This window comes from Schistocerca nitens, chromosome 8 (genome assembly GCF_023898315.1).
Source record: "Schistocerca nitens isolate TAMUIC-IGC-003100 chromosome 8, iqSchNite1.1, whole genome shotgun sequence".
NCBI lineage: Eukaryota > Metazoa > Arthropoda > Insecta > Orthoptera > Acrididae > Schistocerca > Schistocerca nitens.
This window is the reverse complement of record NC_064621.1, coordinates 486138087-486153754: the sequence shown is the minus strand read 5'-3', so window position 1 is coordinate 486153754 and position 15668 is coordinate 486138087. Positions and strand designations below refer to the sequence as shown.

At 40.0% G+C, this 15668-nt stretch overlaps 1 protein-coding gene across 1 annotated transcript in view; it reads right to left on the bottom strand.

The window, feature by feature from the left end:
• LOC126198725 (A disintegrin and metalloproteinase with thrombospondin motifs 7-like) overlaps positions 1-15668 on the bottom strand; it is a 673695-nt gene that overhangs the window by 130121 nt on the left and 527906 nt on the right. The window contains exons 5-7 of the mRNA XM_049935245.1: positions 9448-9594; positions 9201-9347; positions 6634-6787 (exon numbers count right to left, since the gene is read on the bottom strand). Coding sequence (XP_049791202.1) covers positions 6634-6787; positions 9201-9347; positions 9448-9594 — 448 coding nt within the window. The remainder of the gene's footprint in view (positions 1-6633; positions 6788-9200; positions 9348-9447; positions 9595-15668) is intronic.

The window sequence follows — 15668 nt, the reverse complement described above, 5'->3', positions numbered from 1 at the left end:
ACAGCTGCCATTTATTTGCTATTGGTAGCTTAATATTTACTTGACTGCAAAGCTATTTTTAATGAGAATAGTCAGCTACATTTGCAAATACAGAGCCCTGTATGCAACACAGTACTAACTGTCACAGAGCTTTACAAGGTTCACTGCTACTGTCCATACAACTAACAGTTGTTGAATCTAAATAATCAAATAATTTGCAGGAGTGGATAATGAGGTATGCTTTTAATTTTCTTTTGAATTGGTTTGGGTTCCACATCTCTTCCTTTGTGTTAGAAAGGAGTGGACTGAACATTTTGTACCAGAGTAGATGACTCAAGTTTGAACCCTGGAAAAGGGGGCAAATCTACACGGAATTATTTTTGCATTTTATATAGTGGTTGCAAAGATAACAGTTCAGCTGAAACTGAGTTTTATCATCAGCAGAAAAATAAATTTAGGAGCAGAGAAAATGCCAGACTTCTAATTAGAGAATTGTGTGCCAGCTAAAGCAAAGTTGGATTATATGCATTTGCTGGAATAAAAAAAGTTAATTCACTGCAAAATGCCTTAAATTTGACAATTTGATCACTAATGAGACTTATTTCCAGGAAACACACCAGCTCAGTAAAATGGTGCAACTGCATGGACACAAGTGGCCTCACCATGTTTTTCGTACAAGATATTCATGACAGTGCCTTCAGACAGTCATGTTTCATGTGTTTCAATGTTCTGTGAAATGCTTTGCATTCCAACCTTGTAGATATAAAACTATATGTTACCATTCTTTTAATCACTGACTGACAGCTTATCAAACACTATAAAACACTGGCAGTCAGTGCACTGATGTGCTGAAGATGTTAGAGTCTTGGGCACAAGAATGTTGTCTTGTTTTACTTGTTAACATTTTTTTAAAAAAAATTGTAAATTCCTGGAAGAATGAATTAATTTTGCAGTAACAGATGTATAATAAATCATAAAAAATACATTTAGATTCTTAGAATTGTAAACAAAATGTAAGTGATACAATAAGTATAGATATCTGTGATTATAGGTAGTGACAACAGCCAGTACATTGAACATACAGCATAGGCAACAGTATGGTTATCAACCCTTTGAGAAAAATTGAACCTAGTATCTAAAACCACAAAAGACAGAAATATAAGAGCAAGGTGATACATTCTTCGATTGCCAGTGAAAGAATTTAAGAATTTGCATTTTAGGCAAAAAAAAAAAAGAAAAAAATGCAACTACTGTTCAAGATAGTTTGTTTAAGCCAGTAGATTTTGTTTCCAGTGAAAGATTCTGGTCCTGAAGTGCAATTGATGAATGGTATGTAAAATACCCATCTACTATTGTTGGCATAACCACTTCAATGGGTTCAAAACATTATTCACTCACAAACCTGGTGAAGAGGTCAACAAATTTTTTGATAAAGTACCCAAACACAACTACATCACACACTGCAAAGGAGAATAAGGAAACAGGCTTACACCTGATTCACAGGCAACAGCTTCACCTTTAATCTTGAAAACAATAATATTATGCAACTGAAACACATACAAGTAACTTACAAGCAGCAAAAATAAAAACCAATGGGCATGCACTAGAAGAGCTTCCATCTGTGACGTTCTTGGGCATCCAAATGGATAACAAACTGAATTGGCACCAGCATGTTAAGACTTTAACCAGAAAACTCAGTTCTGTCTGCTTTGTACTCAGAAATCTCACTCACTGTGTTGACCCACATACACAATTGCTAGCATGCTTTCACTCAACTCTGACCTATGGTATAATCTTCTGGGGCAGTTAGACTATGGTCAAAAGAGATTTTCTCTATAGAAGTAAGCAACAAGAACACTGTGTGAAGTTGACAACTGTATGTCTTGTAGAACACTCTTCAGGGGCCTATGGACTATTGCACTTACATGTCAATACACACTCCCAAATTACATTTGTGCTTAACAACGAGAGTAAGTTTAAGATGAACTCGGTACTTCACAAACACTATATTAGAAACAGAAATAATTTCCATACAGACAACTCTCTCTAGGGTACAGAATGGGGTTTTATTGAGTGAAACAACAAGTTCAGTGTTGCCAGTTACTGTTTATTTATTTCCAAAGCGTGTTTTGAATGTTTAAACCTCCACCATCAGGTAGATTTATGGGCATTAATATGTCATGTATAACATATATATCAAAACACTGTTGTTCTTATTACAGAAGTTTATTCGCCCAGTTCTTACACAAAAATACACAATGATTACACCACTTACAGAGATGACATTCTGTAGTACCGTCTCTCGTCATACAGAGGTGTATAAAATGTTTTCATGTTGAGTTCTTGTTGACAGCTAACAGGAAACATCCTATCAGATGTCAACATGGACACAACATGAAAATGTTTTATACACATCTTATGTACTTTATTTGTCACCATTGTGCACTGTTCACACAGCTATTCTCTTATTGTATGATGAGAGATGCTACTATGGAATGTTGTCTCTACAAGTTGTGTCAAATTAATGTGAACAGTTGACAAAATGGTTTGACCCTGTACAAATTTTTTTCTATACAAATGATCTGATGATGGTGAATTAATTCCACTGAAAATGGTAATCATTACATATTTTATGTGATCTGGGCAAATAAACTGCTGTAATAAGAAAAGCAACTTTGTTTGGTTTCTGAGAACACCTCCAATACAGCTGACACTGTCAGGTAATCATCATAATATATTTATCAGTTTCAGTAGATTAGTACTAGTCATAATTTTTTGTTAGTATGCTGGTGGTTCCTTCTGTCTGTTAATGTGTAGCTTCATGTGTATCACACTTCTGAAGGCTCTCCTTAAAGATGGGATTTACAGAATATGATGTATGAATGAATTTTTTTACTTCATAGCATTCAACTTTCTTGTTGCCGAAGCATATTTGTGGACAGGCACATTGGCATGAAGACTTAAAATTCTTTCCCTGATGAACACATCTTGAGCTATTAACTGAATAATAGAATAATCTTCAAACCATGTCTTGACAAATTCCCTTCTCATCATCTTTACTGGAAGCTGATACTGCCTCAAGATTATGATGCTACTCTACTATTTACTTCAGAAGAGTTCGTCAGTGAAATTTGACATAAAAGGCTGCATTCCCTTATGATTATATTCTGTTGGAATCCAGGTCACATTTCAATAGTTAACCAGTCCACGAAATGTGTAGTATTAGACAGTAATTGGCTTATTATTTGCAAGGTAATCAATAGTAAATATCCCACTTAAAACCCAATATAATGTAAAATCATAAAAATTATATTCATTTTAGTTTTGATAGTAATATAATCTATCACATCCTCAATAAAAGCAGAGATTACTTTTGAAAGTGTGACAGAAGATGAAAATACACATACTAATCGAAGTGTCACAGAGCTTAAAGTACTGTATTGACATTCAGAAGGAGCAGGTTTAATTCACCATATCGCTGTTCCAGATTTTGGTCTTTTTCCATCCATTCCTATCTAAGCTTTTAATTCATGTTTAATTTTGCTTCTTGAAGATAAGAACTGGCCATCCATTATGCCTCAGTTTTATAGTTTTCTAAAGTAAATTTTTCTTTTTACACAGTAAAATTAGTTCTAAATTCATTCGGAATAATGATTTAAAATTTTATGTTGAACTGATGCTCAACTTCAGAATTCAGGTTTTTAGCTTGTAATTTGTGTAACCAGGTCATTCACTAACAAATGCATAAAATGTAATGAATATATTTAAAATCAGCTTATAATAGAAACAAAAGCAACTTTAAAGAGTGTATGACTCTAATTGTGAGAACATTTGCATTTTGTGAGAAGTTTATTTCAAGAGCGAGTCATAAGTTAGCACGTAGTCAGTCTGCTTTCTGCTCTTCCAGGAACAAATGATGCAAGCACTGTGAATAAACTTTTATTTGTCAGGAGAAGAGGTTACCAGCCGAACTTAGTGACATGGGCCTGTTGATGCTAAATGCCCATATGAGTGATGTCGAGATTATTTTAAGAAACTAAATATAATGACAGTGCTTGGCCTGTTATATATAAGGTGTACAACTTTGCTTTCGCCATTTTTCCCCAACATTTGAGGCTTTAATCAAACAAATTGGTTACACATATATCATTCAAAGTATTTTCCATCGCTGGCCACTACTTTCTCTCATCTTTTGGGCAGTGTACGAATCCTGCATCGGAAAACTTGTTCATCTTTTGAAGCGGTCCACAAATCAATCCAATTTGTGACTTCTTCATGAGATTGGAAGTGTTGGTCAGCCAGGCCATGCACCATTGATCTAAACAGGTGATAGTCAGAGGGAACAATGTTTGGAGAATATGGCAGGTGGGGTAGGACATTCCATTGTAACTTTTCCAAGTACGTTTTGACCTCTTTTGCAATGTGGGGTCGAGCATTGTGCTGCAAAATCACTTTATCGTGGATCTCGCTGTATTGCGGCCGTTTGTCTTTTAATGCTCTGCTCAAAATGCATTAATTGCTTTTGATAAGGAGCACCTGTGACTGTTTCACTTGGTTTTAATGCCTCATAGCACATGATGCTGAGCTGGTCCCACCAAATGCACAGCATGATCTTGGAGCCGTGAATATTTGGTTTGGCCATCAATGTGGAAGCATGGCCAGGATATCCCCATGATTTTTTGCATTTAGGGTTATCGTAATGAACCCATTTTTCATCCCTGGTCACAATGCAATGCAGAAATCCTGTCCGTTTTTGCCTCTGAGGCAACAGTTCACAAACACACAAACGCCGTTAAACATCTCATGGTTTCAGCTTACACGGGACCCAAGTTCCTTCTTTCTGAATCATGCCCATAGCCTTGAGACGTTTTGAAATGGCTTCCTGTGTCACTCCCACCAATTGTGCCAATTCTTCTTGAGTTTGACGCGAGTCTTCACTCAGAAATATCTCCAATCCTGCATCTTCGAAAACTTTCTCTCTTCCACCACTATGCCGGTCTACGATGTTAAAATCACCATTCTTGAAGCGTTGAAACCACTCATGACACGTTCTTTCACTAACAGCATCCTTACCATATGCACTTGAGAGCATTCGTATACTCAGTCGCTGTTTTCTTCATATTGAAACAAAACAGTAACACCTACTGCAAATAATGAGAATTAGGCTCGTAAAATGACATTTTCAATCAAGAACAACTTTATGATGCAGGAACAAATCAATTAATGTTTGAATGAGGTTATGTCGACCGAGGTCCAAGCTAACTGCCTGATGTCTGTGATCTGTTTCTTTCAACCGCTACTTACCACTGTCGCCACCTATCGGCAACTGGTGGAAGCAAAGTTGTACACCTTGTATAACTGCACTGTCTCCACTAAAGAGAATCTGAGCAAATTTGACTTAAGGAGGACAGTGTATGACCATAACATAAGAAGTGGACATACAATTAATATGTCATATACTGGGCTTGAAAAGACACATAACGGTTACAAATATCTTGGTCCTGTCACTTCAACGAATTACCTGAAAATGCCTACACAGTGCTACTAAATAAAGTTAAAACTAGTCCTTCAAGGTGGATGAAAAGTAAAGCAATTTGCTCTGCTCAAGAGCTCTTTGAGTCTGTGAGAAGTGACCCATTTTCCTTATGAGAATGAACAATAAATTAACTGCAAACTATACATATGGCACAGTGTGGAACTATTTTATTATTGTTTCATGTACTTATTGTTAATTATCTGTCAAATTATTTATTTGTCATTCACTGAAGTATGTAGTTAATTTATCTTGTAATTGATCTGTTAGGAAACTTCTTGTTGTTATTGACATTTGCATAAATATGTATTGCACCCATCTTGGATTATTATATTGTAGTTAATGACATCCGTCCTGTCGAAGTTTATATTATTATTATGATTATTACTGTGTTAACACTGACGACGCCAATTGCATGTAAATATGCTCAAAGATGGCATAAAACATTTGTATTTGTGTTTATGTAGCAAAAAAACTTGCTACTCTGTTGTTATGTGTTACAATGAAATGTTCAAACCTCTTGGATTTTCAGTGGGTCTATGTTAATATTGTTTTTTTTCTGCAATATAAAATCATACTTAGCAATTTTGTGCATAAATATAAATTATCTCTTGTCTTGATTTTTATTTCACAGCCTGTCTACATTTGTGACATTTTCTGTGTTTCTAACTGTACCAAGAACACAACTATTCAGTCCCAAAATGCACTGGCGCCACCTTGTGTACTAATATGTTTAAATGTGAAGTTATATTTGTCAGGGATGAAATACAAACTCAGCTAGAGTGAAAGAAGTGTTTTCTTCTCCTTGTCCTTTACATGCACAGTATAAATCTTCATCCTTGATCCTAGATGTCTGGTTCATTCTTAGCACAAAGTGGAGGAATTCTTCCTTCTCTCATTTGCATTCACGCTTTCTGTAGCTTCTTCGTTAAATCTGCCTCACAGTTAGACATCACTAATGTTTACAATAAAGATCAAATATAAGTTGAAGTTAATTTGTTGTGAAGCTAAAATAAGAGTGGGAAAATAGAAACACAAAAAGTAGAGAAGTTGGCTTCAGTAGTTTATTTTTTGTTAATCTGCTTTTTTAAAAAGTAAAACAAAAACTCCCCTAATATTACCTCCTCGAGAGTTGCTGAACACAGAGTAGCATTATGTGTGGAGAACATAAGATCACACTGCTGCTCCACACTGTAGATAGCACCAGTTGGAACATCCGGATAGGTGTAATCCTGCTGTGTTGGTTCATCTTCAAGACAGCTGCCTAACCCTTTGCTGCACAGATTAATGAACGTTAAGCTGCACACATCTACTACAGAACATGAAAATTCATACAATTGTTTACTAATTAACTTTTTAAAGTTAGGAATACAACAAAATTAAAATCTCATGATATAAGTATAAACATGGAACTGTGTTAGGTACATGTATATTATCAGGATGTAACATCTACTTTATGCTATCTAAAAAACAAAATGTTAAATCTCCCCATTATTTCCAAGTACAAAAATATACTACACATAAACATAAATAAACATAAAAGTTCTATGAATTTCGTCCATACGTTTCAGTAACTGTCCTATATTAAAAATAATTAAACTACAGTAGAAACATTTTGAACAAGCTGGAAACAATATAGAAATTTAAAAAAAATATTAATAAATGAAAGTTCAAAATGTAAATTAATGGTGGTCACTCCAGACATTTCCAATTTTTATTTGATGTGTTTAACTTTTCCTACTGTCATGAGAAATTATAATATGGCCTGTTCTTCTCTTAGGTTCATATCTCCTAGAGGCTCCTGATCAATCTGTGCAGGCTTTGAACTATTCTGTTGGTTTTGATAAATTTCAGCTTCAGATACACTTGTCCAATAACTAAAGATTATGTGCAATGATTTTTGTTACAGTGTACCCACTTGTGTTAAATAACTTTATGCAAGTCATTTGCCTTCAATTACTATCAAGCTACTACTCTATATCAGTATTACTGGACACAAACTCACAATCTTTCTTTCTTTCTCTCTATTTTTCTCTTTCCCCCTCCTAGCCCAGAGAGCTTTGTGAGTGCACTATATCAGTTTTGAAACAAAGAAAGGTATGTACAGAAGGTAGCATATGTAGTTTCTTTCATTTGTAAGTTGTAAGTTTTGCACAAATACTATGATCAGCCTTGAACATCTATAAAAATTGATTATGGATATTTTTTCTGTTAATAACTTAATTTTACACATTCATGAGAAGAATTATGGTAATAGCTGGAATTTTATGTTACTCTGTAACGAGGATAATGGAATGTAGTCGAGTTAACTTGGGTGATGCTGAGGGAATTAGATTAGGGAACGAGACACTTAAAGTAGTAAAGGAGTTTTGCTATTTGGGGAGCAAAATAACTGATGATGGTTGAAGAAGAGAGGATATAAAATGTAGACTGGCAATGGCAAGGAAAGCGTTACTGAAGAAGAGAAATTTGTTAACATTGAGTATAGATTTAAGTGTCAGGAAGTCGTTTCTGAGAGTATTTGTATGGAGTGTAGCCATGTATGGAAGTGAAACATGGACGATAAATAGTTTGGACAAGAAGAGAATGGAAGCTTTCGAAATGTGGTGCTACAGAAGAATGCTGAAGATTTGATGGGTAGATCACATAACTAATGAGGAGGTATTGAATAGAACTGGGGAGAAGAGAAGTTTGTGGCACAACTTGACTAGAAGAAGGGATCGGTTGGTAGGACATATACTGAGGCATCAAGGGATCACAAATTTAGTATTGGAGGGCACTGTGGAGGGTAAAAATTGTAGAGGGAGACCAAGAGCTGAATACACGAAGCAGATTCAACAGGATGTAGGCTGCAGTAGGTACTGGGAGATGAAGCAACTTGCACAGGATAGAGTAGCATGGAGAGCTGCATCAAACCAGTATCATGATTGAAGACCACAACAACAACAACAACTGTAACCTCATAGGACAAATTACTTCTCTTTGTAATTGTCTGGAAGTACGACTTGTTTGATTTTAGGAAGCACGGTGCTCATGATAAACTTTTTCCCTATAGGCACTCACTTTTTCAAAAATCACAATAGTTATTTCAATTTTATTGGAGCCTTTGATTATAATTTGTCTTAACCAGATAATTTTTCTTTTCTGTAACTTGGCAGATAACTGACAAACAGCTGTGGGTTATATTTCTCTTCACAGTTCCTTGCTGAGTAAATTAACGATCATCTGGTGTGTGCCTAGTAGACACAGAAGGGAGACCACAGTTATCTAATTTGAAAGTTTTTCTTTATGAAATGTGAATGTTAAGTCTTGAGTGGACAAGTGTCTTATATGAGTTCAGAAGGCACTGTGAATAACTTGTACAACTATTAATGAGTTGTCAATATTTCATTTGCAACGCTTCTCAATGTTTTTGTGGAAAGTACCACATTTGATGACACAGGGTTCTACATCCCCCTTCTATTCCAGTACATAATCTAGATAAAAAATGAAATATGACACTGTAATTAATGAAACCTTATCACTGTTATCTACACAATGCAATCACATGTCTGACATACCATATTCATAGGTCAGAGAATGACAGTGTCAAGTCATCATAATGCTGCATTGTGTCCCACACTGTGGCTCAGTTTTCACAGTGTGGTTTCTGCATAATATGCTCTGTGCTGCATTGCCAGAAACTTACTCAAGGAATGCAGTGATGTCTCTGCGGCTGCACTCCGACCACGAGACGTCGACGCTATCCGACTCGAAGCTGGGAGTCATCACGTGCATGGTGTGGCCATCGCCGCGTTCGCAGCCCATGCTCTCGGAGTCGTGGTACATGCCAAAGCTGCGGACAGCAGGCACCTGATGTTACTGATCTGGAGAGGTCTTCCTGGGTGCGATAGTAGTTTACTGCTGGCCACAGGCCACAGTGGGCCAAGGCTTACTTGTGTCCGAGCTCATGTGCAATGGTGTGTGCGACAGTGAGACCGTTGTCCTCGTTGACACTGCAGCTGCGTTCGGGCTGGCACATGCCGGCGACGTGTGCCACTCCCAGTGTACTGCATGCATTAACACGTGCACACAGGTCCTGCCTGCACAAGAAGTGTTACATGTATTAAAATTGTAAAGCAACTATAACACTATGGCCACACAAATGAAGAATTTACCAACAGTGGTTCATTAAAAATAGTGCCTGCTGGTGTTGCCTCCTGCACAATCATAAAGTTTGAGGGCCATGGCTGAAAAAAATTGCTGAGTAATCTTATTCTTGTTCTACAAAAGCCACAGTCTATCTTCTATGGTCAGTTGCAGTCTTTTGGATGGAAGACACACTGCTAACTCACATTCTTATGGGCAAATAACCTAACTTTCCTCTATGAGGAAAACATAAGGTGCAGGATGCAGCTGTTAGAGGAATCAGGCAACTGCCATTCACAACTGCTGAGTTCTTTACCATTTTTAAAACCCTCTTGTCTTGAGACAAAGAGGTAATTCTTCACTTTGCTGTAGTTAAGTGCCTTATTCAACCTGCTGCAGTGGATAAAATTTTAGGAAAGACCAGTCACATCTTTGGAGACAGAAAATATGGCAAACAAAGAATGAACCTGATGCTAATGCTAAAAGCCTGTTTTTGTCTTCATCCTTGTCAGTGTCTGTATGAGAATGAGTAGATGCAGCAATGCCAGCCAAATAGCATACCATTAAGTGTAGGGTGACAGCTAAACTATGTAGCAATTTTGAATCTTAAACTCACATCAAATAGTTTTGAAGATTGATAATGCTCACAGCATGGTGGGAAGTAAGGAATTGGATGATAGCTGTGTTTTTGTACTGCTTCATGTCTGCTGTGCAGCGAGCTACCTTAATTTAAGTATTAACTGTACTTTTCTTACTTGTCACTTCTTCTTCCGTGTGTTTTTGCTTTTAGGAAGCTTTAATTGACGAGCGCTAGTAATAGTGTTCCATAGATTTTGTGTTTGTTTTGAATACAGTCAGAGAGAGTCCCTTTAGTCAACCATAGTGCCAGTAGTGCTAGTGTTTGTCTTCAATTCAGTCCAGAGACAGGTAGTGCTATTTTCATTGTTTTCTACAAGAAGTGGCTAGCAACCACAGATAAGTCAACAATCAGCCGCCTTTAGTGAATTAGCAGTCTAGTTAAAAGTTGATTAACTCTCTACAGTAAATTGATTTCTTAGGATGGATAGGATGTGTGACTGCTGTGTATGGACGCAGGAGGAGCTGGCCACTGTTCGCGAACAGCTGAACGTGTTGATGGCCGCGGTCAGCCGTCTTCAGGCTGCTGCCTCGGAGTGTAGCAGCAGTGGGGAGTCTGGTGCATCGCATGGTACACCTCAGGGTTTACATGCTTCTCCCACTGTCCCTGCTGTCGAGACATCTTCGCGGGTACCGGGCGGTGTTGGGCCACCCTCTCCCCAAGGGGAGTGGTGGGTTCGGCGGCGTTCGGGGCGCACGAGGCGGAGGGTCAATGTGGAGGCTGGCCGTGTGGCATCGCCCGCTCTGCCTGTGAGTGGACATGTGGCCGCTCCCTCAGCAAGGTCCGAGCAGGCACACGGGGAGAGGGGTTTATTAGTTATTGGGAGCTCCAACGTTAGGCGGGTGATGGAGCCCCTTAGGGAAATAGCGGAAAGGTCGGGGAAGAAAGCCAGTGTTCACTCTGTCTGCTTGCCGGGGGGTCTCATCCGAGATGTGGAGGAGGCCCTGCCGGCGGCGATAGAGAGCACTGGGTGCACCCGACTGCAAATTGTTGCTCATGTCGGCACCAATGACTCCTGCCGTCTGGGTTCAGAGCTCATCCTCAGTTCGTACAGGCGGTTGGTGGAATTGGTGAAGGCGGAAAGCCTCGCTCGCGGGGTGGAATCAGAGCTACTAACTATTTGTAGTATCGTTCCCAGAGCCGATCGCAGTCCTCTGGTTTGGAGCCGAGTGGAAGGCTTAAACCAGAGGCTCAGACGAATCTGCGGAGATCTGGGATGCAAATTTCTCGACCTCCACTATCGGGTGGAGAAATGTAGGGTCCCCCTGAATAGGTCAGGTGTGCACTACACGCCGGAAGCAGCTACAAGGGTAGCGGAGTACGTGTGGAGTGCACATGTGGGTTTTTTAGGTTAGAGAATTCCCTCCCTAGGCCCGACAAGATGCCTCCTGAGACGCGGCAAGGTAGGAGTAGGCAAAATGCAACAGGGAATAACAATATTAATGTGCTACTAGTAAACTGCTCTCATTAATAAACGGTCATAACGCCCATATAGTACTAGGGACAGAAAGTTGGCTGAAACCGGACGTAAACAGTAATGAAATCCTAAACTCAGATTGGAATCAAAATATCCACGGGTGTACTGCCGGTCTACAGTGTCCAACGGGCACAATATTTCGGCGATCATACATGTCGCCATCATCAGGTGAACTGACGGACTGAGCTCCTGTGAACGTGCCGGCACGGAGATCCGTACACTATGGCTGCTCAGGGGGAAACTGGGTTCGGTCGCGGCGGCGGTCGATTTAAATACCCTCCGCCCGCGGCGCGCTCACTCCGCCGTCCGCGCCCCGCGCCACGGTCGCGCGGTGGAACAGATTGCGACGGCGTTTGAGATGACGTCGGTGTGATGGCTCTGTCCGCCGTGGTCGTCACAACTCGACCGAACCCAGTTCCCCCTGAGCAGCCATAGTGTACGGATCTCCGTGTCGGCACATTCACAGGAGCTCAGTCCGTCAGTTCACCTGATGATGGCGACATGTATTATCGCCGAAATATTGTGCCCGTTGGACACTGTAGACCGGCAGTACACCCGTGGATATTTTGATTATCAAATACGCCGGGAGAAACTCAAGAATCTCAGATTGGAATGTTTACCGCAGAGGCAGGCTGGACAGTGAAGGGGGTGGCGTGTTTATAGCGATAAGAAGTGCAATAGTATCGAAGGAAATTGACGGAGATCCGAAATGTGAAATAATTTGGATGAAGGTCACGGTTAAAGCAGGCTCAGACATGGTAATTGGATGTCTCTATAGGCCCCCTGGCTCATCAGCTGTTGTGGCTGAGCACCTGAAGGATAATTTGGAAAATATTTCGAGTAGATTTCCCCACCATGTTATAGTTCTGGGTGGAGATTTTAATTTGCCGGATATAGACTGGGAGACTCAAACGTTCATAACGGGTGGCAGGGACAAAGAATCCAGTGAATTTTTTTTAAGTGCTTTATCTGAAAACTACCTTGAGCAGTTAAACAGAGAACCGACTCGTGGCGATAACATATTAGACCTTCTGGTGACAAACAGTCCCGAACTATTTGAAACAGTTAACGCAGAACAGGGAATCAGCGATCATAAATCGGTTACGGCATCGATGATTTCAGCCGTAAATAGAAATATTAAAAAAGGTAGGAAGATTTTTCTGTTTAGCAAAACTGACAAAAAGCAGATTACAGAGTACCTGACGGCTCAACACAAAAGTTTTGTCTCAAGTACAGATAGTGTTGAGGATCAGTGGACAAAGTTCAAAACCATCGTACAATATGCGTTAGATGAGTATGTGCCAAGCAAGATCGTAAGAGATGGAAAAGAGCCACCGTGGTACAACAACCGAGTTAGGAAACTGCTGCGGAAGCAAAGGAAACTTCACAGCAAACATAAACATAGCCAAAGCCTTGCAGACAAACAAAAATTACGCGAAGCGAAATGTAGTGTGAGGAGGGCTATGCGAGAGGTGTTCAATGAATTCGAAAGTAAAGTTCTATGTACTGACTTGGCAGAAAATCCTAAGAAATTTTGGTCTTGTGTCAAAGCGGTAGGTGGATCAAAACAAAATGTCCAGACACTCTGTGACCAAAATGGTACTGAAACAGAGGATGACAGACTAAAGGCCGAAATACTAAATGTCTTTTTCCAAAGCTGTTTCACAGAGGAAGACTGCACTGTAGTTCCTTCACTAGACTGTCGCACAGATGACAAAATGGTAGATATCGAAATAGACGACAGAGGGATAGAGAAACAATTAAAATCGCTCAAAAGAGGAAAGGCCGCTGGACCTGATGGGATACCAGTTCGATTTTACACAGAGTATGCGAAGGAACTTGCCCCCCTTCTTGCAGCGGTGTACCGTAGGTCTCTAGAAGAGCGTAGCGTTCCAGAGGATTGGAAAAGGGCACTGGTCATCCCCGTTTTCAAGAAGGGACGTCGAACAGACGTTCAGAACTGTAGACCTATATCTCTAACGTCGGTCAGTTGTAGAATTTTGGAACACGTATTGTGTTCGAGTATAATGACTTTTCTGGAGACTAGAAATCTACTCTATAGGAATCAGCATGGGTTTCGAAAAAGACGGTCGTGTGAAACCCAGCTCGCGCTATTCGTCCACGAGACTCAGATGGCCATAGACACGGGTTCACAGGTAGATGCCGTGTTTCTTGACTTCCGCAAGGCGTTCGATACAGTTCTCCACAGTCGGTTAATGAACTATCAGACCAATTGTGTGTTTGGATTGAAGAGTTCCTAGATAATAGAACGCAGAATGTCATTCTAAATGGAGAGAAGTCTTCCGAAGTAAGAGTGATTTCAGGTGTGCCACAGGGGAGTGTCATAGGACCGTTGCTATTCACAATATACATAAATGACCTTGTGGATGACATCGGAAGTTCACTGAGGCTTTTTGCGGATGATGCTGTGGTGTATCGAGAGGTTGTAACAATGGAAAATTGTACTGAAATGCAGGAGGATCTGCAGCGAATTGACGCATGGTGCAGGGAATGGCAATTGAATCTCTATGTAGACAAGTGTAATGTGAGTGTAATGTGCTGCGAATAAATAGAAAGATAGTTCCCTTATCATTTAGCTACAAAATAGCAGGTCAGCAACTGGAAGCAGTTAATTCCATAAATTATCTGGGAGTACGCATTAGGAGTGGTTTAAAATGGAATGATCATATAAAGTTGATCGTCGGTAAAGCAGATGCCAGACTGAGATTAATTGGAAGAATCCTAAGGAAATGCAATCCGAAAACAAAGGAAGTAGGTTACAGTGCGCTTGTTCGCCCACTGCTTGAATACTGCTCAGCAGTGTGGGATCCGTACCAGATAGGGTTGATAGAAGAGATAGAGAAGATCCAACGGAGAGCAGCGCGCTTCGTTACAGGGTCATTTATAATCGCGAAAGCGTTACGGAGATGATAGATAAACTCCAATGGAAGACTCTGCAGGAGAGACGCTCAGTAGCTCGATACGGGCTTTTGTTAAAGTTTCGAGAACATACCTTCACCGAAGAGTCAAGCAGTATATTGCTCCCCCCTACGTATATCTCGCGAAGAGACCACGAGGATAAAATCAGAGAGATTAGGGCCCACACAGAAGCATACCGACAATCCTTCTTTCCACGAACAATACGAGACTGGAATAGAAGGGAGAACCGATAGAGGTACTCAGGGTACCCTCCGACACACACCGTCAGGTGGCTTGCGGCGTGTGGATGTAGATGTAGATTCAACTTCACTCCAACCACATGACAGTTGGCAATATTAGATAGCATAAGTGTAATAGATGACAGGCTGCAGAAAGTAATGCAACTGTCAATAAATTAATGTGGGTTTGTGAAGGGATGTAGCAGGATAGTTGCAAGCTTTGCTGTGTGCCAGCTGAGGGAGAAATTCCATAAGAAATACGGTCACTACATATTGCCATTTTTAACACTAAGAGGGCATTTGATCGAGTAGATCAGGTGACTTGGTATGCTCTTCACACTCTTCAAGTTCCTGACACTTACATAAACTGGGCAAAACTGCAATACAAAAACACTACCAGACAGGTGTGATGCTCTGCACAGTTGACTGACACTGCTCTCTGTTACTGTTGTGGATACCATAATGTGCAACTTACAGAAAATCTGTTGCAGACAACGCTATATGCAAATAATGTGACACTTGTGGAAGACACCAGTGAAGATTTTGAAACTCAAGTCAAAACATGATATGATCATCTACAAAGGTTTGGCGTCTGTTTAAAGATCCGGAAGACTGAGTACCTCAGAAAGGTTTCATCTCCTGGAACTATACAAATTAATGGAGCTCCTCTTGCCAAGGTGGATACATTCCAATAACTATGTTCTCAAATACAGAGTGATGGTTATGTGAATGAGGATGTGTGAGCAAGAACCAGAG